General features: G+C 28.5%; 5 protein-coding genes across 5 annotated transcripts; 3 read left to right on the forward strand and 2 right to left on the reverse strand.

The window, feature by feature from the left end:
• The first annotated feature begins 5283 nt into the window (after positions 1-5283).
• Positions 5284-6592, forward strand: OCT59_011821 (uncharacterized protein). Its single transcript, XM_025319870.2, has one exon. The coding sequence runs from the start codon at positions 5293-5295 to the stop codon at positions 6379-6381; it is 1089 nt and encodes a 362-aa protein (XP_025172734.2). The 5' UTR covers positions 5284-5292; the 3' UTR covers positions 6382-6592.
• A 7952-nt stretch (positions 6593-14544) lies between these two features.
• OCT59_011822 (uncharacterized protein) lies at positions 14545-16426 on the forward strand. The gene is made up of 4 exons (XM_066134041.1): positions 14545-15101; positions 15189-15999; positions 16086-16121; positions 16193-16426. The coding sequence occupies exons 1-4, from the start codon at positions 14778-14780 to the stop codon at positions 16234-16236; spliced, it is 1215 nt and encodes a 404-aa protein (XP_065989343.1). The 5' UTR covers positions 14545-14777; the 3' UTR covers positions 16237-16426.
• Positions 16427-19152: 2726 nt separating this feature from the next.
• On the reverse strand, positions 19153-21792 carry OCT59_011823 (uncharacterized protein). The gene is made up of 2 exons (XM_066134042.1): positions 21698-21792; positions 19153-21592 (listed from the first exon to the last, which is right to left on the reverse strand). Exon 2 carries the CDS (start codon positions 21545-21547, stop codon positions 19538-19540), a length of 2010 nt encoding a protein of 669 aa, XP_065989344.1. The 5' UTR covers positions 21548-21592; positions 21698-21792; the 3' UTR covers positions 19153-19537.
• Positions 21793-21892: 100 nt separating this feature from the next.
• On the reverse strand, positions 21893-22983 carry OCT59_011824 (uncharacterized protein). The gene is made up of 2 exons (XM_066134043.1): positions 22860-22983; positions 21893-22769 (listed from the first exon to the last, which is right to left on the reverse strand). The coding sequence occupies exon 2, from the start codon at positions 22710-22712 to the stop codon at positions 22119-22121; it is 594 nt and encodes a 197-aa protein (XP_065989345.1). The 5' UTR covers positions 22713-22769; positions 22860-22983; the 3' UTR covers positions 21893-22118.
• OCT59_011825 (uncharacterized protein) lies at positions 22968-23362 on the forward strand (the record flags this gene model as incomplete). The annotated part of the gene is made up of 3 exons (XM_066134044.1): positions 22968-22995; positions 23090-23154; positions 23255-23362. 3 exons carry the CDS (start codon positions 22968-22970, stop codon positions 23360-23362), a joined length of 201 nt encoding a protein of 66 aa, XP_065989346.1.
• Between the last annotated feature and the right edge of the window lie 2740 nt (positions 23363-26102).

A 26102-nucleotide genomic window follows, 5' to 3' on the forward strand; every position in this document is an offset into this window, starting at 1 on the left:
GAAATTTTGCTATTAACTAGAAAATATTTTTTTGTGTTGGTAATTATACTTCGATCGTGAAACCATTTGTATATATTTATTTCTTTATTGGCAAAAAATTAAAAAGCTTATTTTATGTACTTTAATATCATTATTTATTATAACAAACTATTAAGGTATTACATTTTACTTACTTTCACTATAATAGTTAACAATATTATATTTGTTTCTAAATAGCTTTTGTTCTTATACATTACAAATATTGTTATAAATACTACAATATGTATTATGCCCATTGTGTTATGGTTCAAATCTTTCCAAGTTCTAGGTTGGTTTAGCAAATTTTGTGCTCTAATGTCATCATTAATCTTTTCCAATGATTTAAATTTGGTGGTTCCTCTAATAATACATCCTTTACAAACCTTATTTTGTTGTTGATATGACATGTTAACAATTTTTTTAGAAAAGAAAGGTGTGGATAATCATGTGGCGCGGATCATGTATAACATGGCGACAAATCAGGTTAGAATAATTTGGTTGGCTATAATCTATGAAGATTTCGTGACTAAATCAGTTCCGGTTAATGAAATTTTTGATTGAATTTTTGCTAATGAAAAGGTTTGGTTTTCTTTGGAATGATGCGGTAGCAGAAAAAATTTTTGTTTTTTTTTTAAATTGAAATTTTTTATTTTCAAATTTATTTTTTTTTTTCAGTTTTTTTCAAGCTTCTGATTTTTATTTTTGATTATTAATATTTTTATTTTATTTTTTTTTAGTTCTTTATTTCAAATCGAAAATAAAATTTTAATTATTTTTGTTATTTTTTTTGATACTAAAAAAATAAATCTTTAATCATTTTTTTTATTTTTTTTTCGGTCAAGAACTAAAAATTAGTTTTTTTTTTTTAAAAAAAAAAAATTAGTTTTTTTATAAACTTACTAAATACTAAATAAATAACCGATCTTTCTCTTTCATATAACACTTGCTAGAATTACATAATGTTGTCAATTTTTCAAAGATGATACTAAATACTTATATGATTATCATTATTTCTTAACTGACAAATTAAAATTTCATCATTTAATAAGAATCTTTTTTATGATAAAGCTAAAAACATATACTATATACATAACATTGGTTATTTATTAGGATCACTCCATAATTAATAATAAATAATTGTAGATAGTATTTATCGCAAATTTTAAATTTACGATTTTTCTAAAAAACTTATTATTAAACAAGTATGAACACAAATAAAAATAGAATTAAAATTTCAAAGTAATATACTGTATAGTGTAATAAAAAAAAATCCTTATGTAACCATGTTCAAATAAATAACAAAATACACAGATAAATGTATTTCAGCGAGTTTGGAATCTAGACTAAATAAGGTTTAAACTTAAAACTTAGTGTGAAATTATAATTTCAGTTCAAACGAATATATGAATGAAATATCAACTTGTAATTATATGTGTCCATATTAAGGTCGTACTTTCGTAACAAAAGAATCTCTGATTTACAGTATTAATTAGTAAGATTATAATTATTCCTGTAAACCTACAATGTGAAGGAATAAAGCCTACGAAAGAATTGAAAGATGCATATCTTTCTAATTATTTCTTTATTCCAATTAAATCAATAAAAATAAAAGTAAATAATAATAATTTGCAGATTTGTTTAATACATTTAATTTTAATAAAAGAAAATGAATGTTAGCATTCCAAAAACAAAGATCGTTCGTCAGACATCCAGGAAAACGAGTTGATGTGGAACTCCTGAATATGTCATCAACTATGTCGATGCCAGTCCATGTTCATCATATGTGTTACTATTGGTATGCATTGCGATTAGAGTAGAGCTTTCCAGCTCGTTTGCAAAAATTCTGTCAATAATAGAATACAGATGATGTAATTCAATTGACGTTCTTGATTTGAAGAAATCGATTTCATGATAAAATTCTCTGTAAACTAGATTTTATAATAAAATTATATCAAAATTATTAATTGGTTTAAAACATGAAAAATATTTTATTTTTCGCTATTTAATACTATTATTTAGAATAATTCAATTTTAAATAATGCCAGCCGGCAGTAAACCAGTTTAATTCAATATTTCTTTTTTTCATATAAATTTAAACGGTTATTTTGGCTATTTTGAATACAGTAACCTTGCAATGTCCTAATGGCTTACTAGTTGCACCACACATAAGAAATTTCATTTGATACATGTTTTTTTCTTCCAAACGAAAGATTTTATCTGTTATAGTTTGTAAGTTCATAACAAAAGTCATGATTTTAACAATCTTTGCAAGAAAATAGATAATAGTCTACATGAATTTCAGCTATTCTTCTTTAATCACAAGTATAATAAATGGAGTCTATAACTGAAATAACAAGAAAAAAAAGTCGTTAGTATGGCTGGTACCAGGTGGAAGAAAAATCAACCACCATAGCGTAAAAAAAAAGTCTCCAGAAAGGTGATGGTATCATACTCAAGTGGACACCCTAGAACTTGCACAATAAAGATTTTTTTTTGTTTTTTTTTTATTTTTGTTAATTTTTTTTTCTTTTTTTCATTTCTTTTTCTTTATTTTTTCATTTTCATTTTTTTTCACCTTTTTTCTTTTTTTTTTATATTTTTTTTTTCTATTATTCTGTATTTTTTTTCATTTTCATTTTCATTTTCATTTTTTTTTTTTTTACCTTTTTTTCTTTTTTATATATATTTTTTTCTTTTATTTTTTGTTACTTTTTTTTAACCCCTACTGTAATGGTCCTTTGGGATACCACTGACAATATGACACCATGCATACAAGCCAGGTGCATAGGCTAACCCTCCTCCAGGAAAGCCAGTTTCTCATATATACTCCCTTTCAACTTTTTTTATCTGTAAGCCTGTATCATTAAAACTATGCAAGCAGGGAGCGCATGCTTACCTTAATATTGGTCTACCATAAATCTTAATTTGTAAATACAATCCATACTGTATTACATTCTTTCATCTTCAGTAGAAAATTCAAGATTATATTCTTTATTTTCAACCTTTGTAACATTGACCTTAAATGTTGAGTTTGAGTATTGTTTATTGTTATTTCATTACCAACCAAGAAAGAATTGTCACAAGTATTGCCTAAAATTAAAAAAATAAAAAAAATTTTATCTTGAATATATTTTTCCATAAAATAATAAAATGTATCTTTTTAATATTGAAAAAACAAAAGAAGACCTAAAGAACCCATCTGGTAAAAGATATTCTTGGTTTATTAGTTTCATCTGACAAGTTACTTATTGAAGAGAAAGTTCGTAAAAAGGAAAATTTCATATTGAATATATTTTTCCATAAAGTACGAGTTTAATTTCTCTAAGTTCGTGAGTTTGTGAGTTTGTTATATGAATATATTTATCTGAAGTTTTTGATAAAAAAATGAAAAATGAAGTATTGAGAAATTTGAGGGAGTTTGGGTATATTTATACTTTTTTAAAAAACCTTTTACACAGTAGATGATATGTGGAACTTCGATGTACAAAATTTACAAGATCAAGATTTGTTTATATATTTTACTATATTGTTTCATAAAAAAAATAATGACTCATAAAATCTTGAATCTTGATAAAAAAATCTGATCTTGATAAAAAATATCTCAATTTTTTTTAAAAAAAATGTAAAAAGAAGTTTAATATTGAAAATCCTCATGAGTCATTACTAATATTTATAGGGGTATATCGATCGTGAGTCACATTTATCACATCGATCGATTCCTAATTTTCTATGTATTAAATCTGGAAACTAGTAATATGAATCCTTTTAACTTCATTGCGGAATCTTAAAATATTATATCATAAAATTATCATGTAAAAAAAAGGAAATAATCACAAATAATAAAAATTCAACACTAATTCAACACGAAATACGCTTGATACTTTAAGAATATTAAGTATGAACTCTAAATACGGGTTCTTATTTATGACGTTTCAGTACTTATCAAATCTCCCTGTTAAGCTTTCTATGCTTTCCTTGTTAGAAAGATCTATAACCTCGCATGCTAAGAAAGCAACACTCTGTAGCGTATACGCTCTTGGCGCTCCTTATAAGGATGCCGCAGAAATAATTTTTTTTTTTAAAAAAAAAAGTGATTTTTTAATTTTATAGTACTTTTGTTTTTGTTACAATTTTTAAAAAATTAACAATTAGAGTTAAATAATAATTTACATTTGAATTAATTTTCACAATTTCGCAATAAACTTCTACTCTCTTCTTCATTTTCACTTATCAACACTTTAAAATTTCGAAAATTATTTTCCTTTAACTTTTTAAACTCACTTAAAAACCTTATAAGTTTTCTTTCATAATGTCGTTCTATAATATGAACGGTAATAAAAAAAAATTGTTCAATAACCTTTGATTCAATTTTAATATCATGCTACGCTACTCCATCTATTTATTTTTACGGTTATTGATGCAGGAATTACTATCTCTGTTCCAATATTTTAAGTAAATTTTTCTTTCTCTGAATAATATTCTACATGTTTCGCTGTTTCTCAAGTATTTCTATAAATTCTTCGATAAAGAGCAATATAATCTAAAAGTTCATCTATGAAAACTAAACATAATTTAATTTCATTATCAAATCAAAATTAAAGTGCAACATATAAATCTCACCCAAGTAATAACTTATCAAGGTTACCTTCAAATTTGAGAATCGAAGAAGAATTTTCTTCAAAAGGTCACAAATCATTTTTAATTAAAAGGAAATATTACATTAATGCACTCGGATATCCTTAGCGACTATCAAATTTGATTCTTATTCTTCGCAGTTGATCAATTGACACTTTTGATTTTCTTAGTAAAGAAAAAATAAAAAAAAAATCGATTTCTATGATCAACTGATAAAATTACTGTAGGTTTGTAATTAACACCCTGCTAGAGTTAAATAAAACGGGATTGCGGTCAAACGTTGTAAATTAATTATAAATTAAATAAAAATCACGTGAAAATTTGTGTATATTTCATAAATAGAGGTGAAAACGTAGATCAACTGGATTATGCATTCATGTGAAAAATTACGCCGACAATATAGTTGATCACAAAAAATATTAAGATTATTCGATTGTCATTTCTATTGTTTTGAATATTATTTGTTTCACCTTTTGAATTTGCACTTTAATTTCCTTTTTTAATCTCATTTTGAATTGCAAATCGATTGTATTCATTGTATTCATTATTTGATCAGCTGATGTTTTTGTTTCCGTATAAGGAAATTTTTTTTTAATATAAATAATACGTAAATTTCTTTAATAGCATTTTAAATTAACGATGAACTCTCCACGAAGCACCCAAAAAATAACTGATAAAGTTGAACCAAAAAATGAATTTCTCGCACATGGAAATATTAAGGATTACTATAATTCACGGTCCAATGAATGCAAGATATATGCCTTCTCAATGGACTATGCAGAAAAATTAAATTCCAATCCAACTTCTATAATCTGGGAACAACCTACTCCGCATGGATTGGCCTCAGCAATCATCAATGCGTATACCCTTCATCAACACCTTCGATTCTCACCAGATGATGTTTGGTTAACAGTTGCACAGGGTGTCAGTAATCACATTTGGAGAAACGCCTACCGTTTTCGTCATTTGTTTGTTGACCATAAAGGTAAAAAAGAAATCTACCTGGACGCTCGTGATATTATAGATCAAGTTGGTGGAAATTTTGTCGGTGATTGGCCACAAGCAATTACTCGACTTTCGGATACAGTTGATGAAAAAGTTAAAAAAGTTGCCTTAAAAGAAATTTTCGAATGTGATTTTTCTACTTCAACAAATACATCTATTATAGTCAGTCGAATTACCTTGTTAAATGCGATGAAAGAATTTTTTATCCTTAGATTGCGTGGTGGATGTGGTATTCCAAAAGTTACCCTTGATGGCACCTTAGAAGATTGGTTACACCTTCAAGAAAAAGTTGCAAATCTTCGTAATTTAGGATTGGAACTTGATTTCTGGCTCGATAGGTTGGAACCGGTCATTTCTCAATTCATTACCACTTATAAAGGAAACGTTGATGAAAACTTTTGGAATATGGTTGTTTTTCAAGCTCCTATTATTGGACCCAGTGGTTACAGCAGCGAAGAACTTGGTACACGTCCTCGTTGGGATGGATGGATAAGTGCATTATTTCCATACACTCAATTAGGATGCTATCCTTCTGATATACCTTCTGGATTGGTTAATGTTCCATTCACATTGAGCATTAATAAAAATAACTTCCAATTAAGATTTGTTGGAGGGTTTCTAGGTTGTAGACAAGATAAGATTGATGAAGAATATGTTGTTTCGCCTGTTATTGGTTGGTATATTGATGATAAAAAACTTTCTCCAAGGGATTTAAGGGATTGAATTATTTTTATACAAAGTTTCTTTTTTCTTCTTTCTTACAAATCCACAATTATTTTATTATTGTGTTTTCAATTATTATCAAATTAGTTTTATTACAATAAATTTAGCTAGTGAATTTTGATTATTTTCATTTTTTATAAATATTTATTATATTGAATGTACAGTATATCTGAAATTATAATAAAATTCATACTTTACTTACGAACCTTAACTTATGCATCTTGCAACTGATATGAGATCTTTTCCATAATTGATCTTTCAATCAAAATGAAGAGGGGTCACGACTCGTTTATCCGTAACCCGTTTACCCTGTAAAAAAAGTCTATCCGTTTTTTATATTCCAACTTTTTTTCCGTAAAAGGCTCATATTTCCAGAATTAATAACCTTATATCACGGAATTTTTTGAATTATTTTCATTTTTTTGTGAATGGAACCGTGAAAGGCACATTCTTACGGATTATTTACAAAAAAATAACGGATAAAATTTTTTATAGGGTTAATCGGATACAATCCGGGTATATTAGGGGAATACAGTAACAAATGGGTAAAAATGGCTGGCCGTGTTTGTATCCGTTTTTTATGTTGATACAAATATACCCGAGTAAAGCCGGGTTATCTACCCGGGTATGCCCCGGGTAATTACTCTAATCAAAATTAAAGCTTTCCAGAATCAAAGGTTTATATAAATTACATTTAGGAACTTTACTAGAAAAATGGACCCTGAAACAATGAAACATGTATCATTAGTGATAGTCATATAATTTTTTAATTTTATTAACATTGACCAAAAAAAAATTAAATTTTTCGGTCAGAATTAAGTAATGTGTTGTCAGTCACTAATAATGAGCTTTAGCAACGCTTATTATATAATACTTTATTTTTTAAAGTTTAACAATGTCAAAGTCTTAATAAATTCAATAAATATCTAATACTCAGATATATAAACGGGTATAAATGGGTATTTCCCGTTATGGAGTTGTTATGATCCGGATCCAGAAATTCTGCACAGTCAGTTATTTAGCCAGAGAAGGTTAGTCTTGAGTGCAATTGTCACCGTGAGTCATAACTTGTAACTGCATTAATAACGTTAAATTCCGAATGATGCCGCAATTGAATTAATCAATATTTAAAGACAAAGCTTTCTTACATTTTTTTTCTTGAATAATGGATTATATAAGTAAGAGTCACAGAGTCATTGATTTATCTGCTAGAATTTATTCTATTAATTAACTTCTAACCTTTTTTTATTTATTTAAGCTGATGCGTGCTCGTTTATGAATTGTGGCAAAGAAACGTCATGCATTGTCTGCGGGAGTAAGCGAGGCGGTGGGGCATGCCGTGAACATTGTACATGCGGTAATTGTAAGTAAAATCTCTTTTTTATTTTCGTAAATCATAATGACTCAATGACTCTGTGAAAAAAGAAAATGAAAAGTTATATTTCTATCATTTATATCCATATTTACAATAAACAAATTTTTTATTTTCAATTTATAAATTTTTATAAAACGTAATACGTTATTATAAACTGAAAATTTTATACTTGATAAAAAATATTTCCATTTGCAAAGATGTATATAAAATTGATGAGAGGATTATTTTGAGCTAAACTAAAAATAATTTCCTGATGTCAAAATGGTCTTTATACTATTTGTTTTATTACCTCCTATGTTACTTAGAATTTCGCCATGGTCAGAATGAAAGTTTAGGTAAAATACTTATGATTTTTAGTTTAATTTATAAATAAGTAACTTGCCTTATTGTATCGTAGTTATTTTAAAAGTCAAGATACTTTAACCATTTATCGCCGTTTTCGAATTGGTGTGATCGTCGATCAATTTCTATAATTGACTCAAAATAAAATCAATATCATTTGATCTGTGTAATGCTAAGCCACCATCGTATAATATTCACCTTTTATTTTTGTTATAGCTTATAAACCGATTCCTAAAGACCTGATTGATTCCTATAGATTCCAAAGTTTCTTAATAACTCCAACCAAATAAAAGATAATACTTTTTCATTTTATTTTTATAATTTCTAACTATTTTTTCGTTTCTATCTATTTTTTTCATTAGTGTAAATAAGCTGTATTTGTATTTCTTGTTTTTGGTTGCTTTCGGTATTCGCAGTTTTATAAATAAAATATATCACCTGATCACAGTAATTCGAAAATGGCGATAAAAAGTTTAAATGAAACATCACATATTGTAAATATTACTTGGCTAGACCATAAAGAAAAATTCAAGAAAATTCTAATGGCGCTATAGTATTGATATTAATATTTCATATAACATCTGGAATAGGTTGCTTGCGACATTTTAGGATATGATGATGGAAAGTTTGTCAGGGATTTGCCGCAAGCAATTACTCGATTTTCAGATTCTATCAACAAACGAATTAAAAAAGTAAATGTTCGAATGTTTGATTTATCTACTTTAACAAATGCATCTATTATTCTATTACTACCAGTCGAATTATCTTGTTAGATACGATGAAAGAATATTTTACGTGGTGGCTAATCGCTGTGGTAAATTGATAGTATCTTGGAAGATTGATTACACCTTTAAGAAAAGTTGTAAAAAAAAATTTCATGTTTAGATAGGCTAGAACCGATCATTGCTCAATTCTTATCACTTCTTAATTAATCAAATTTATTCTTATACGAAGTTTCTTTTTTTTTTCCCTTACGAGTTTACAATTATATGTTTAAATTAGAAAATTCGTAAACATACAGTATTTATAAGATAACATTTTTCCGCTCAATTTTTTTTTTTACGCGTACGCGAGAACTTACTGTGTTTGTATAATAGTTTGTAATAAAGTTAGAAAATAGAAATTGTTATTTTGCTGACAAAGTTAAAACTTAGCAATGGAAAAAATTGTTTTTTCCTCCTTATTATTAAATAAACGTTTTTATTAAATACAAATGGATAATAAAAACTTAGTAACAATCACTTTATATGATCATGTTCTGTTATTAACATTAACTATACTTAAAACTACAAATAATATATAATCTTCTACGATATCATATAACTACTAAGTATCTTTAAAGATTGAAGATCATAATTAATTTATATTTGTCAATGTCGTTAGAATTATTTGTATAATCCTTTTCTCCTTTCTATTTAAACTTTTAAACTTACTATATTTTCATATATTGGTAAATCTCTTACATCCATAAATTCCAAATTTCTATCTTATCGTCATATCGTGATCGAAAAAAAATTTTTAATATTGACATTAACAAATATTTATAATGCGTGATGCAGGGGCACATTGACAAATAAATTGTCACAGTGAGTCATAAATAGTAATACGTTAAATTCCGAAGATTTGTTACATTGAGTTCAGGTTATTTTTTTTTATTTAAAGGCAAGCTTTTTCCTACACTTTTTTAAAAAATCATGTCTTATAAAATAAGTAAGGTCACAGAGTCATTAGTCTTCTACTAACATGTATTCCGTTATTAACTAACTTTTAACTTTTTTTATTTAAGCTGGTGTGTGCTTGGTTTTTGATTGTGAACTTGATATAAAATGCAGTAAATGTAATGCAATAGACATTGTGGCTGTGGTCAATGTAAGTAAAATTTTTTTTATTCTCATAAATAATGACTCAATGACTCTGTGACTCTGTGACAAAAATAAGCAAATTGTAAATTTTTATAAGTAAGTTATGCAATTTCTTTAATTATATCAAATATTATACAATAAACATAATATATTCATCATGTTCAACCAATTTACAAAATTACGAGTTCAATATATATGATGTATTATTGTAGACTGAAAACGGTATGTTTTATGTTCTCTCTTCGTCATAAATATCTTTGTAGAGTTATTTAGAAAAAAATTAAATGAACATATAAAATTTATTCTTTAAACTGTCATTCATCATATTGGCAAACCACCCTCTAATAATAGAAAAAAAGAAGGTAACCTATAACTAATGAACGAGATCATAGCTATAAATCTAAAATCAGGTGGTAACGAAAAATATTAACGGGTAAAGTAGAAGACAGTTCCTATAAAATAAAACCCACGTATTTATCTTTCACTCCGGAAGGAATGCTACACGTAAATACTGTAAAGTGTAGAAAGATGGGCGGCCAAAAGATTTGCATAAGCAAAAAATATACAAATACCTCGTGATCCAAGCGTTATCAACGTCCGGGTAAAGAAATTGCTAAAAAGGAATTGTGAATTTGTTTTCTAATCACATGACGTATCACCGATGCATTACTTTTGATCGTTGACTTAAAAAAACTAATTTTTAAAGATTAAAAATATGCCTTCATAGAAAAGTTAAATAATTAAAATAACCTAAAATCATTATAGTATAAACTTAATTTATTGATAATTTCATTAATTGAAAATTTTTTATTTATGCATATTTGCATATAAAATCAGTTAATTTTTGCATTAATATTGTATGAATTTTCTAAATATTATATTTATATGAAGTAATACACTATATTTTAGTAATAATTAAAAATTGTAAATATATAAGTAAATTTTTCAATCGCCGAATTTATATTAGATTAATCTAAGCTAAATCGGGTCGGTCGAGATAATTAATAAAGATCGGCATAATTAACAGATAAATTGATACCGGGTCGACTCGCATCTAAAGGTACACTGACAAAATATTTGTCACATTGAGTCATAAGTAGTAATTGAATTGATACGTTAAATTCCGAAGGATCAACAGATTTTTTCTTTTATTTAAGACAAACTTTTGCCTCGCTTTTTTTAATAAAAATGTCTTATGAAAGAAGTAAGGGTCACAGAGTCATTAGTCTTCTACTAAAATGTATTCCGTTAACTAACTTTTAACTTTTTTTATTTAAGCTGGTATATGCTCGCGTTTAGAATGTACTTTTAGTGTATCATGCACTAATTGTAGGTCGTGCAATAGTCATTGTACCTGTGGTCTATGTAAGTGAAATTTTTTTATTCTCATAAATAATGACTCAATGACTCTGACAAAAATAAACATAATACAAATTCTATCGAGTAAGTTATAATACTCTTATAAATCCTATATTTTATATATTTCTATCATTATAAACACTATACCTATATATATAATAAACAAAAATTTTTTTACATGTATATTCATCACATTCTGATATTTTCAATAAATTTATAAAATTATAAAGTTCAAAACACGTTATGCAAAACTATTATGCATTATTAGAAAGATTTTACTCTCTGGTAAAATGTATTTCAAATCCCTACTTTGCAAGATAAGGATCGTTACAGCAGAGAACATAATACATATGTCTAGAGTTATTTAGAAAAAATCAAATGAAACTATTCTTTTAAACTGCCATTCACCATATTGGCAAACCCACCCTCTAATAACAGAAAAAAGGAAACCTATAACTAATGAACGGGATCATAGCTATAAATCTAAAATAGGGTGGTAACGAAAAATATTAACGGGCAAAGTAGAAGACAGTCTCTATAAAATAAAATCCCGTATTTATCTTCACTCTGGAAGCCCTATAAAAAATTTTTATCCGAATATTTCCATTATTTTTCCGTGTCTTCCGTAAAAAATCCGTGAAAATGAGGATATCCGTGTTAGCGAGATGAAAATTTCCATGATTTAAGGCTATAAATTCCATGAAAATGATACATTCACGGAAAAAACATGGAAAGATAAAACACGGATCAGATTTTTTACAGGGTAAGGAGTGTTACATGTAAATACTGTAAGGTGTAGAATGATGGCGGCCAAAAGATTTCATCAGCAAAAAAATATACAAATACCTCGTGATCCAAGCGTTATCAACGTCTGGGGTAAAGAAATTGCTAAAAATAGAATAATCACTCATTTTAAGATTAAAAATATGCCTTCATAACAAAGTTAAATAATTAAAATAACCTAAAATCATTATAGTATAAACTTAATTTATTGCTAATTTCACTAATTGAAAATTTTTTATTTATGCAAATAAAACCAGTTAATTTTGCATTAATATTTTATGAATTTTCTAAATATTATGTTTATTTATATTGTCTTTCAGAAGTAATACACTATTAATCTTTTATATTTTAGTAATAATTAAAAATTTCCAATATAAAAGTATAATCTTTATCAGTTTTATATATTCCAAATAAAATTTTGGGAAATTAGAATTTATATTCGATTAATCCAAGCTAAATCGGGCCGGTTGGGAGAAATTAATTAATAAAGATCGGCATAATTTTTTGATTTACAATATAGAAATTGATACCGGGTCGACTCGGGCAAGAAGAGCATCTATAACCAGAATAAACCAGATGCGGGTGCACTGACAAAATAATTGTCACATTGAGTCATAAGTAGGAATTGAATTGATACGCTAAATTCCGAAGGATTGACCCATTTTTTTTTATTTAAGATAAACTTTTGCTTGCTTTTTTTTAATAAAAATGTCTTATAAAATAAGTAAGGGTCATAGAGTCATTAGTCTTCTACTAAAATGTATTCTGTTAAACTAACTTTTAACTTTTTTTATTTAAGCTGATGCGTGCTTGTATTTTGGATGTGACCATAATGTAAAATGCAGTAATTGTAAGATGTGCAATAAACATTGTTCCTGTGGTTTATGTAAGTAAAATTTTTTTATTCTCATAAATAATGACTCAATGACTCTGACAAAAATAAACATAATACAAATTCTGTCGAGTAAGTTATAATACTCTTATAAATCCTATATTTTATATTTCTATAAACACTATACCCATATATACAATAAACATAAATTTTTTTACTATATATTCATCACGTTCTGGTATTTTCAATAAATTTATAAAATTATAAAGTTCAAAACATGTAATGCAAGCTATTATGCATTATTAGAAAAATGTAAAATGTACATTAATTTGTATACCCCAATACCCTTCTTTGCCTATGAGGTTATTAAAAGTTGGTCTAGGGCTTATAGAAATACCCATTGGCATTGTTAAGGATAACAACAGTAGAGCAGCTGTTTCATACAAATAGCCCATATAGTGTTCTGTAAGACCCAGGACTACATATAGATTACGTTATGAAGTTTATGGATCGTCCTCTGGTGCAGTGACGCTTGGAATATCACTACATACATTGCGATACCCACTTATCTGCGTATTCCTTAAAGCTACTTTGTACACCAATTTAAATTCCAAAGCCTTTATTTCTTCAAATATATAGGACTCTTATTTTTCAGTCAAGAACTTTCGAATGTATGCCATCCTTAATGATCCTTTGAGAATGCGTAAAAGATACATTATTAACTCTAGAGTTTACTGAATAATTCTTTATGAAATACAATCGATAATTCAAGGTTATCTAGTTTAACACCGTGTTCACATATTAGTTAAAAATGCTTGCCTCTATATTACGCTCTTATTTTCTTACAATGTTATTCATTTTTTTTACACATTTTTTGGGTTTAAAAGGAAAAATTTGTTTAATTCCTATATTTATCGCTTCAACTTTTTTTTTGATAATGGCGTCATAATTTCCATACTTTCTTTATTAAGCATGTTATCCTTAGAACTAAAGGCATAATTTACGGTTTATGATGATTAACAATAAAATTGTAATATACATACGTGCATGTTCATGTGATTTTCAAATTTACCAGTAAGTGTTTTTGCGTTTCCAGATATTTTAATTTCTGGACAAAAATGTCCGGAAAATATCCAGGTAATATACGGAATGAATTATATATCGAAAATGAATGTCCGGAAAACATCACGCACCACAATAAAATTTGTGTAACATCATCCTATTCGAAGAAAATTTAAGCGAAAGTTTCATACTTTTATTTATGTAAACCTTAAGAAAGACCTTACGAAAAACCTTATGTATGTAGTTTATATTCTTGCTTAATTTATAAATATTGATTAAACTTATTTTTTTTTTTACTTTAGAAGTCGGAATGGTAATTAGAAAAATAAAAGTCGTACATATGCTAAAGTAATTACTAAAACCGAAAGTGGCCCACCCTTGTTTAAAAAAAAAGGCTAAATATAGAAACATTGTCGCTACATTTTTTTTTTGTAGTCTAAATTGATTTACTATTATCTTCCTCTTTCAGACATGTCACGTGATTCTGCATACGTCCTGATCGTTTCAGTTATTAGGGAGTAGGGGCTACGGTAAAAGAAAGGTTTCATGTATTTATTTACTTGAATATAATGTATTTTGTTAATTATGAAATTTCTTTTTTAAGAAATATTTAACAAGACGGGAGTTACAACAAATTAATAAGATTTTCTGAGAAATTTACTATTAAAAGGTACAATAGGTACAATCAAAAAGAAATAAATAAGCCTTTTTTTTCTTTTTTTTCTTTAAAAAAAAACAAAAAAAAAAATTTGAACTTAGTCTCTCAATTACTTTCATAAAAATGATCACCGATAAATCATCCCGCCTTGTCGGAGTGACAAGTGGAAATATATCAATTGATAATTTTATTAAAGCAACGCGAAAAAATAAATCCAACATTGACAAATGCATGAAGTGGTTTGAATTCGAAAAATTTGAAAATTTAAAACAAATAGGTGAAGGTGGTTTCGCAAAAGTATATTCAGCAACTTGGTTACATGGAGGAAAAAAATTTATTTATACAGATCCAGTAACCAAAACTAAAAAAATTCGTACATATCCAAATACTGTTGCACTTAAAAGTATTAAAGGGTCAAATGAAATTTCTGCTGAATATTTAAACGAGGTAATTATTTTTAATACATTTATATACTTGATCTTTCTTTTATTTTTAAAAATAAAAAAAAAAATTAATGATTTTTTTAAAAAATAGCTGGAAGTTTATCATAAATTGACACTAGATAATGTATCATTACCGTTTTATGGAATTACAAAAGATCCAAACAGTTCAGAATTTATGATGGTGACAAACCTTGCAGAGCAAGGATGTCTACGATCCTTATTAGGAGAAAGGTTTACCGAATTAAATTGGCAATATAAATTACTTATATTATTATATATTGTAATAGAATTAAAAATTTTGCATGAACAAGGAATATGTCATAAAGATCTTCATAGCGGAAACATATTACGATCATTAGGTCGTTATTATTTAACAGATTTTGGATTATCGGGACCATCAAATAAATCTTCAGATAAAATTTATGGTGTTTTAGGTTATTTGGCTCCCGAGGTGTTAAAGGGAAAACAATATTGTAGTCATGCTGATATTTATAGTTTTGGCGTTATGATGACAGAATTATCATCTGGTTTCCCCCCTTATTTTAATAAAAGTATGAGTGAAACTACTCTTGCTTTATCTATTTGCGATGGATTAAGACCCGACTTTGGTAAAGGCACTCCCGAAATTTATAGAAGTTTAGCCAATAAATGTATGAATGCAAATCCCGATAAGAGACCAACTGCAAGTGAATTAGAAGAGAATATGTTATATTTGTATAATTGTTTATGTGGAAATATTAGTGGAGACGACGCTAAAAAAATTAAAGTGGAATTTGACATAGCTGATAAAGAAATTCCAAATGTTCAATCATTATTTAAAAAAAGTTCAAAAGATTCTAACTTAATGTTTGTAAGCAAACAGTTAGGTTTTAATGATATAATAGAAACTTCTGTATACGATAGTAAGTATGAAATTACAAACTTGTTCAACTTGTTCTTAAATATTTATATACGATCATTAATATTAAATTACTCACTTTTTAATCAGATTTAGATTCAGGTCTAATAGGGCTCAATTTATCAGGTGAATATTTATCTGTAAGTCATATGCAATTATGAATTTAAACTTATATATTTATTAAAATTCTATATTAGATGATATCGGTGAGGACAATGAAGATGATGATAATGAAGATTGATATTTTAAATGCATATTAAATATATAGATTATATTCAATCATTGTTCACCCTATTTATGTTCGTAGATTGTAATAACTGTCATGATAATTCCTATTTATATTCTTTTACCTCTTATACCTTTTTAATTTTCATCAAAATAAAATCAAAAAAGGTTTTTGCGTAGTGCAATAAACCAAATAATTTTTATTTAAACTTATTTAATTTTAAAATATTGTATTTCTAATATCGATAAAGACAGATAATACTATAAATATTGTTTCGATTTTTCATTTTTCTGAACGAGTATTTTATCACACATTAATCATGAACCATCTTCCGTCTATAAATTAATAATTCACCAAAGGCACAAAAAATTCATCTTCAAATATGGGAATAGAACGTGGTCGTCAAATGTTCTTTAACTGGTTATTATTATTATTTGTTATATTCCCATTTTTCACTGGTTTCCAAAACTTTACAAAGTTGAAGCTGCTGGCCAACAGGTAACAATTCTGAATTACTATTTCCCATACCATTTTCAAGCGAAAATATTTCATTTACTTCAGTGGAACAATAAGCACTGAAGCACCCCTGATGTATTTAACAAAGGTCATCGAGAACAACGCGTTAGTTTGCTGTAGTAAATTATTCACTCTGCAGTACTTCCATTCATTCATGTCGTAAACTTGCTTTCTTCTTGTCTTTGTACTCTCCGTCGACATAATGTTAAAAAATAATAACACTGATTCGTTACATCCTTTACTCATTGAATCATAATATTCTAATCAGTATTCTTTAATGTTTTGACCAACAAATCCCGATGAATTTGCAATGTTGCTACCATATCGAGAGAAAATACAACTTCACCTCTAGCTACACTCGAATATCAGTAATGTATAGAATAGTATTGAACATATGTATTTTAAGGTATTTTCCGTTTCACTAGCGACACGTTTGAGCATTAGCTCGATTTAAAGTTATCATTTCATCATTTAACCAGCCTCGTTTTTAAGAGTTAATTGGGTCATTTTCACGCAACTTCCTCTATAAGAATTTTGTCACCAAATCAACATAACGACAAGCTTCTCAGCTTGCTCTAATATCAATGAGGGATACCCATCACAGTCTCGTAAACTTCTAGTGACGGACGACACAATATCATTATATAGTAATTCACGGCCTTAAAGTTATCATTATTCTTATATGTTTAATTGTGGCATGTATACTCATTTCCCCGACTTTTTCAAGATATGGTAATTCTACTTGAATCTCTTAGCTGCATATTTACGATTTTCTTTTATTTTTTTCATTTTCTTTAGATACACCTCTTTGAAATGACCTCTATTGATCACCTTTTTCTCCTTGTGGCATTAATACTCGTTTACTATCTTCAGACTTATTTACTGCTCTTTCTACATTCGCTACGATCTATTACACCATGAATTTAATCTATTATATATCTGAGGGTCAAGAAGCTCAAATGAATAAATTTGTTCAAATTTCTTTAGGTATAGTAAGTTTATCGTACATGCGTCTCCATCAACGTTAAAAGTAGCTCTTTTATAAACTCAACTAATGAATCTGAACGAGTCTTGGCGACGGAGAGTGCTTGATGGCTTGTCCGTACTGAAACAAACGACAGTGTCAATCTAGCTATAGAAGTATGATCTTTATTCGTCGTTTCTGAGAAGGTTTTTCAATGTGAAGGTAATTTCCTACAGCTCTAGGTGACTGTTTTCGAATATTGAGAGTGGGCTCATCGGATCTTTTGATCCAGGTTTTATGGAATTAGTTGTGCCAACATTATAATATCAAAGGAAAAGCACAAAATATCCAAGGGGTAAAATTCAATTTTAAAATCTAATAGATTAGACAGTATTTAGATCCGGAAATGCTATAATTATTGTAGTATTTATAATAATACTCGCGACAAAAATAATTACATTTAATATTTGTACTCGGGAAAAGCAAAGATATACAATTATCGATCACGTGATATCAAATAATAACTGATCTACTACTGATAAAAGGATAGATTAAAAAATTTTTAAACATAATATTTTTCTTAAATTACTTTTATGAACAATGAACACCGATATTGACACAAACACTTTAGAAAATCAAAATGAATCGATGATAATAAAATAACGGATGAATCAAAACCACCATACCTTACCGAAAAGTTAAGTGGAAATAAATCAATTGATAATTTTTTTTAGAAACGAGTAAAAATTAAATTCATATAATAATGACAAGTGTATAGAGTAGTTTGAGTTCGAAAAATTCGGAAATTTAAAACAAATGGATGCATGAATGCTCTTATGTTTTGTCTATAAGGGTCTTTCGAAATTTATGACTTATAAGTGCATGGATGGTTAATCCTGTGAAGAGACCAATTAGTTATTTAGAAAAGAATATATCATATTGGTATGTGAAAATACTAGTAATGATGCTGCTAATAAAATTAAAGTGGAATTTAGCATAGCTGATAAAGAAAAAATGTTCAATCATTATTTAAAAGAAACTCGGGAAATTCTGATTTTAAATATGTAAGCAAACTGTTAGATTTTAATAGAATAACGAATTATTCTCCTTTAATTAGATTTAGATTCAAGTATAATAGAGCTCAAATTGTTAAGTAAATACTTATTTAGAAATCATATAAATTATAAAAAATTAATCTATCTATATATTAAATATTATTTAATAGATGATATAAAGGCAACGACGAGTCTAATAATATTTTAAGGCATATATATCACTTAGAGGATGATATGAAAACAGCGACAAGTCTAATAATATTTTAAGGCATATATATCACTTAGGACATTTATATATTCATCCGATCGCTTTCGATACGCCTTCGATACGCCTTCGATACTCTAACTATTGTTCTTGATTAATGAAAACATCTTGGTAAATGCTTTCACCAGTATATAATATAACCACACAATGTTATATTTTATTTATATTTAATTTATAACAAAAAACCAATGTATAATAAATACGTTAACTTCTTTCATACCTTTAAAACTCTCGCCAATATAGTTAATATATTACATAAATAAAATCAAAAAGGTTTTTGCATAGTGCAAACTAATCATAATTTTTAATTAAACTTAAATTTAATTTTAAAATGTTTCTAATATAGATAGAGAGAGAATATAAAAAAAATAATACTATAAATATTATTTCAATTTTCAACTTTTCTGAGTTGGTATTTTATATATATAATATCATACGTTAATCATGAGCTAACTTCCATTCATTAATAATTCACCAAAAACGCAAAAATCATAGGAATAAAAACGTATAATTATCTTAATTACCTAATATACAATTGTCTTCGAATGTTCTTTTTTGGCCTGAATAATTAACATAATTATTAGTTATACTCCCATTTTTCACTGGTTCTGAGACTTTACAAGGTTGAAGTTGCTGGTCAACAGGCAACAACTCTGAATCTATTATTTCCCACATCATTTTCAAGCGAAAGTATTTCATGTACCTCGGTGGAGTAAAAAGCACCGAAGCACCTCTGCTGATGTGTTCAGCGAAGGTCATCGAGAACACACCACAATCGTACGCGTTAGTTTGCTGAGGTAAATTATTCACTCTGTAGTACTTCCATTCACTCGTATCGTAGCTTGGCGCCTTCTTCTTGTCCTTGTACTCTTCCTCAACATAATGTTTCAATAATGACAACACTGATTCATTACATCCTTTACTCATTGAATCATAATATTCCAATCGGCGTTCTTTAATATTGATGACCGCCAAAGCCCAATGAATTTGTAAATGTATAGGAACGATCACCATGTCGAGAGAAAATATATCAAGTTTAGCTCTCTTTGTAATCCTAGCTACACCTGAATATCCTTTTTTCTCCAGTAATGGGTAGAAAAAAGTATTAAACATATGTATTTTCGGGTATTTCTCCGGTTCTCTAGCGGCGCGTTTGAGAATCAGCTCGACATAAAAGTTTATCACTTCATCATTTAACCAGCCTCGTTTTTTAAGAGTAATTAGGTCATTTCCACGCACTGAAACCTTATCCCCCTCTACAAGAATCTTGTCACCTGAATTCAACATAACGACAAGCTTCTCAGCTTGTTCTAATGTCAATGAGGGATACCCATCACATTGAATCCAGTCTCGTAAACGTCTTGTGGCAGACCTCTTCTTATTTGTCAAGTTACCATTATATAGTGATGATTCATTACGCGGCGATTTAAGTGATAATTCACGACATATATAAGCCTTAAGGTTATCGTTATTCTTATTTTCTTCTTTTATATGCTTAATCGCGGCTTGTACTCCCATTTCTTCGACTGTTTCGAGACATCGCAATTCTTCTTGGATTTCTTCTTTAGTTGCATATTCTCGATTTTCTTCCATAATTTGTTCACTTTCCTTAGATATACTTTCTTGTAACTCCCTCGATCCATCTTCAATTGAAAATACTTCCGGATTCTCTTTATATTGCAATACTAGTGTTTTATAACACCATTCATCTTCTTCTTCGGTTTTTTTAAGTCTTTGAAATGACCTCCGCTGATCACCTGTTCTCCTATTGTAATATGACCAACATAATGTTTCTTGTGGCACTAATACTCGTTGATTGTCTTCGGACTTTTCTACTACTCTTTCTACATTCACTATCGACTTATTCCATATCCATGAATTTAGTTTATTATATATCTGAGGGTCAAGAAGCTCAAGTGAATTTATCTGTTCAAATGTCTTCGTATTATAATAGGTATAACAAGATTGTTGTATACATGTCTTCACCAATTGTGGAGGTGGAGGTAGCTCTTTTGTAAACTCAATCGAAGAAGCTGAACTAAGTCTTGGCGATAGGGAGTAGTTGTGTGTTGAAACATATGAAGGTGTCGGGCTTGACCGTACTGAAACATACGACGGTGTCGGGCTAGCTATAGGTGTAGAGTAATTATACGTAGGATCTTTTAGGCCATTTATGCCTTTTTCTGCTCGTTTCTGAAATGTAAGGGGAATTAAAGGTCTTGATCTTTCGATAGTTGTATCGGCTACACCTAATCTAGCTGGTGACTTAAACTTCTCGGCTACACCAAATTTATTCTCATATGATTCTAACAAATTCTTTGAAATAGCTGGTGACTTAAACTTCTCGGCTACACCAAAAGTATTCTCATATAATTCTAATAAATCTTTTGGAACATTGGTATATCGTTGTTTTGATATTTTTTTAAGTCTAACAAATCTTTCTTGTGCTTTTCGTTCTTGTCTTCTCATCGTTATTCGACCATGCATAACTCTTTTCTCTGGGCTTTTGGAACCCCAACATTCCATTTTGAAGTAAAATAAAAACTGTGTATGTTTAGAAAAAAACTAAATCTGGATTGAAAAAAAATTTGCAATTAGCCCAAAATATAAAAACAGGTTTAAACAAATAAATCGTCCAAATAAACAAGTTTTAATGGACCTTAAGTCAGATCTAACCTTGTGTCTGCTGCGATCTATAAAACTGTGAAATAAAATCCTTTGAAATGAAGTAGATTATTTTCTCGCTTTAGAAAAACGACAAAAAACAATGCATGTGTTAGTCCAAAAAAGGAAGAGTAAATACTAGAAGCTTATACTATTATTTATTGGTCACGTGACTCGATTTATTAACATCTGAAATTCAGCATAATTATAATAACGATGAAATAGGTAAATATGTTTATTTAAATTGTGTTAAACTCTTATCATTTAATATGCACATATATCTAAAGAACAAAAATCGCCAGTAGTAATACCTTTATTAAAATAAAACACCTTATCGAAAAGGTAAAAATGGTCTGTAGTATATTCACTTCTCGATTTCTTTTGCAATCTTTTCCTTTCTTTAGATATATTTCTTATATCCTTTTCGATTCAGCTATATTCTTTCTACATTTACTATTGACTTATTACATATCCATGAATTTAGTTTATTATATATCTGAGGGTCAAGAAGTTCAAATGAATTTATCTGTTCAAATGTCTTCGTGTTATAATAGGTATAACAAGATTGTTGTATACATGTCTTCACCAATTGTGGAGGTGGAGGTAGCTCTTTTGTAAACTCAATCGAAGAAGCTGAGCTAAGTCTTGGCGATAGGGAATAGTTATGTGTTGAAACATATGAAGGTGTCGGGCTAGCTATAGGTGTAGAGTAATTATATGTAGGGTCTTTTAGGCCATTTATGCCTTTTTCTGCTCGTTTCTGAAATGTAAGGGGAATTAAAGGTCTTGATCTTTCGATAGTTGTATCGGCTACACCTAATCTAGCTGGTGACTTAAACTTCTCGGCTACACCAAAAATATTCTCATATAATTCTAATAAATCTTTTTGAACATTGGTATATCGTTGTTTTGATATTTGTTTAAGTCTAGCAATTCTTTCTTGTGATTTTCGTTCTTGTCTTCTCTTCGTTGTTCGACCATTCATAACTCTTTTCTCTGGGCTTTTGGAAACCCGACATGATTTCATTTTGAAGTAAAATAAAAACTGTGAAAAATGGTTCGTATGTTTAGAAAAAAACTAAATCTGGATTGAAAAAAAAATTTGCAATTAGCCCAAAATATAAAAACAGGTATTAACAAAATAAATCGTCCAAATAAACAAGTTTTAATGGACCTTAAGTCAGATCTAACCTTGTGTCTGCTGCGATCTATAAAACTGTGAAATAAAATCCTTTGAAATGAAGTAGATTATTTTCTCGCTTTAGAAAAACGACAAAAAACAATGCATGTGTTAGTCCAAAAAAGGAAGAGTAAATACTAGAAGCTTATACTATTATTTATTGGTCACGTGACTCGGTTTATTTAACATCTGAAATTCAGCATAATTATAATAACGATGAATAGGTATTTCATATTTTGAAATCGCCAGTAGTAATACCTTTATTAAAATAAAACACCTTATCGAAAAGGTAAAACTGGTCTGTAGTATATTCATCATCCAACTTCTCGATTTCTTTTGCAATCTTTTCCTTTCTTTAAATATATTTTCTTATATCCTTTTCGATTCAGCTTCAATTGAAAATACTTTTGGATTCTCTACATATTGTATCTTATTCTTTATCTTCATCGGTTTTTTTAAGTCTTTTGAATGACCTCTGTTCTCCTATTGTAATATGACCAACATTCTTGTGCCACTGGATGTGCTAGTTACACCTATTCTAGCCGATGACTTAACTTCTCAACTGCACAAAAGTATTTTCATATAAACCCATCAATTCTATTGAAGCGTTAGTATATCGCTGTTTTGATATTTTTAAGATTATCATATCTTTCTTGTTTTCCTAACTTGTTGACTCGACCTTTCATAACACTACTCTCCGAGTTTTTAGGATCCCGAAATTCCAATTTTAAAGTAATTAAAAGAGATTATCTTTTAAAAAATTAACCATAGAATTTTTTAACAAAATGAAAAAAAAATAAAAAGATAAAATTTGTAATAAATCCAAATATAAAATACGTTTAAAAGTAATAATAGTCTAGATCTAACCGCGATCTAAAAATTCTGTGAATAAATCTAGTAATGGATGTTCCATATTGTTGATCCCGTGACTTGATTACAATATTATTATGACCTCGTATCACGTGGACTCTAAATTTTTAAATCAGAAATAGTGAAAATACGGATTTTCAAGATACTCAATATACCCAATAACACAAATCTACTCAGTATCTACCCTTTATAGATAAGTCAGAATATTTTATTTTGTTAACTGGTGGTGTTATAGCTGGTGATGACGCCGGCCACTTCAAGATGGGCGCTGATTTCCTTACACAACAATCTTAAATAAAGCTGATAAAATTATTGGTGAAAGCGCAATGAATGAAGGATCGGTTGATGTGCTAGGGGCATGCGGGAATCTAGCTAGCCTCAGCTTATTTTTCATAGTTTTATATATAGAGGTTTTCTTTATTCCTTTTTTTTTTGTTGAAAATTTTATTTTAACGAGTTATTGTTAATTTAAACTTTTAGTGGGAAAGCCTTTCGTACAGTCCCAGCTGTGGGAGGCTGTCCCAGCTTAGTATCGTATATAAAGTAGTCTTGCATTTGTCAATGACTTTGATGTTTTGTATTAGCGTTAAAGTTATTTCTACTTATGTTTCTCAATGTATTAAATAAAATATATTAAAATAAAACAATGCCGGTAGGAAAAAGAATACATTTAATTTAAATATTAAAAATACCGAAAAAATCGCATTCTCACAACGAGTTCATTTTTTGCACATAATTGCCTATTCATTCAATATGGACAAGTCTACAGTTATCAGTAGTAAAGTCCTCATTAAAAATATAACACTCCATCAGACACAACGTAAAAGTAAAAGGTAAATAGTTCACACCCATCTGACTTCATCATATTTTCGATTTCTTATACAATCTTACACCTTTCGATTCAGCTTCATTTGAAAATTCTTCTGATCGTATCTTCATTAGTTTTTTCAAGTCTTTGAAATGATGCACGATGGTTGCCTGTCTTCCTATTATAATGTCTTTCTAGTGGTTCTATCGTCTATCAGGTATAAGTTTCTGTACATTCAATATCGATTTAGTGTAGTTAAAGGCTCTAGCCTTTCATTGGTCTAGTTGCCGACAGCTTGAACTCCTTAAACGCTCTCATATAAATCTGAAAATTAATATATTACTGTATTAATATTTTTTGAGTCTTTGACCTTTTCTCCCTTTGTCGCGCTAATTATATCGAAAAATTTGATTTTGGACCTATAAAGTATTTTAGGTTGTTGACATAATTTCAGGTCGTTTTGGTGCATATGAGAAACTGACCTTTGATGGCTGCATTAGCTACGACTAATTCAATCTTTTTGATCAGTTCGCACCTTTTCCGTTGAATTTAACTTGTTAACTCAACTACTCATAATTCTTTTCTCTGATCTTAAACAAAAAATGTTCGTACGTTACTTAAGATCTGGTTTAAAAAAAAAAGTTATGATTAGTTCAATAAATATAGGTCTACACTAAATAAACAACAAAATAAACAATTTTCAAATAGACCTCGAGTTTGATCTAACCTTGCACTAGCTGCGATCTAAACAAACGTGAATGAAATAAGTAGATTATATTCTTATTTTAAAAAAAAATCATAATGATTTTTAATGATAGAATATGCGATTGCCGCTAAGATATTTCTGAAAAGATTATTTCTTCTCATTCAATTTATCTACATATTTATCATATGAAACTTATTATCAAAGTTTTTATCCACGCATTTACCATGTCCGCGCAAAATATGATGGTGGTGATGACAATGCCATTTTTTAACAATAAAAAAATTTTTTCCCATTCCCCAGAATAAACGGAATAAGAAAAAATAGAAGGGCATGACATATTGTGGCAACTAACATCCTAAAACTCAACCTCAATTATTGTTATCAGAAATCTAGCATCATTCTCGTATTATCATGATGATTAATGACATCTTTGGTCACCAAATCGTCGTACTATAGTAAGTTTACAATAATGTTTTCACAAGATCGCGTTCACAAAAGTCGGTAAGACTGACTTCTTCATTTCCTTTTCAACAGATTCACGTACTGTCTTACACTTTTTTTTAAAAGCTCTCCGTAGAATTCGTTCGTTATCAGTTAGGTCGACTTAGTTTTATCCATAGATTTCATTCATTTGTATTACACAATTCTGTAGGTGGCTTTGGCTCCTCTTTTAAAAACCTATTGAACGTAAGCTTGTAAGCTATTTTGAAGCTGTGATGTTGGCATATTACGTGTTTTTTCCCTGCTACACATTTAATGCAAATCTGATATGTTGGTGGTCTAAAGCAAGACTGACAGATTTTGGCCGGCATTACGGCATTAAGAAATTAATCAAATAAAAGGATCACCGAAT

This window comes from Rhizophagus irregularis, chromosome 2 (genome assembly GCF_026210795.1).
Source record: "Rhizophagus irregularis chromosome 2, complete sequence".
Taxonomy (NCBI): Eukaryota; Fungi; Glomeromycota; class Glomeromycetes; order Glomerales; family Glomeraceae; genus Rhizophagus; species Rhizophagus irregularis.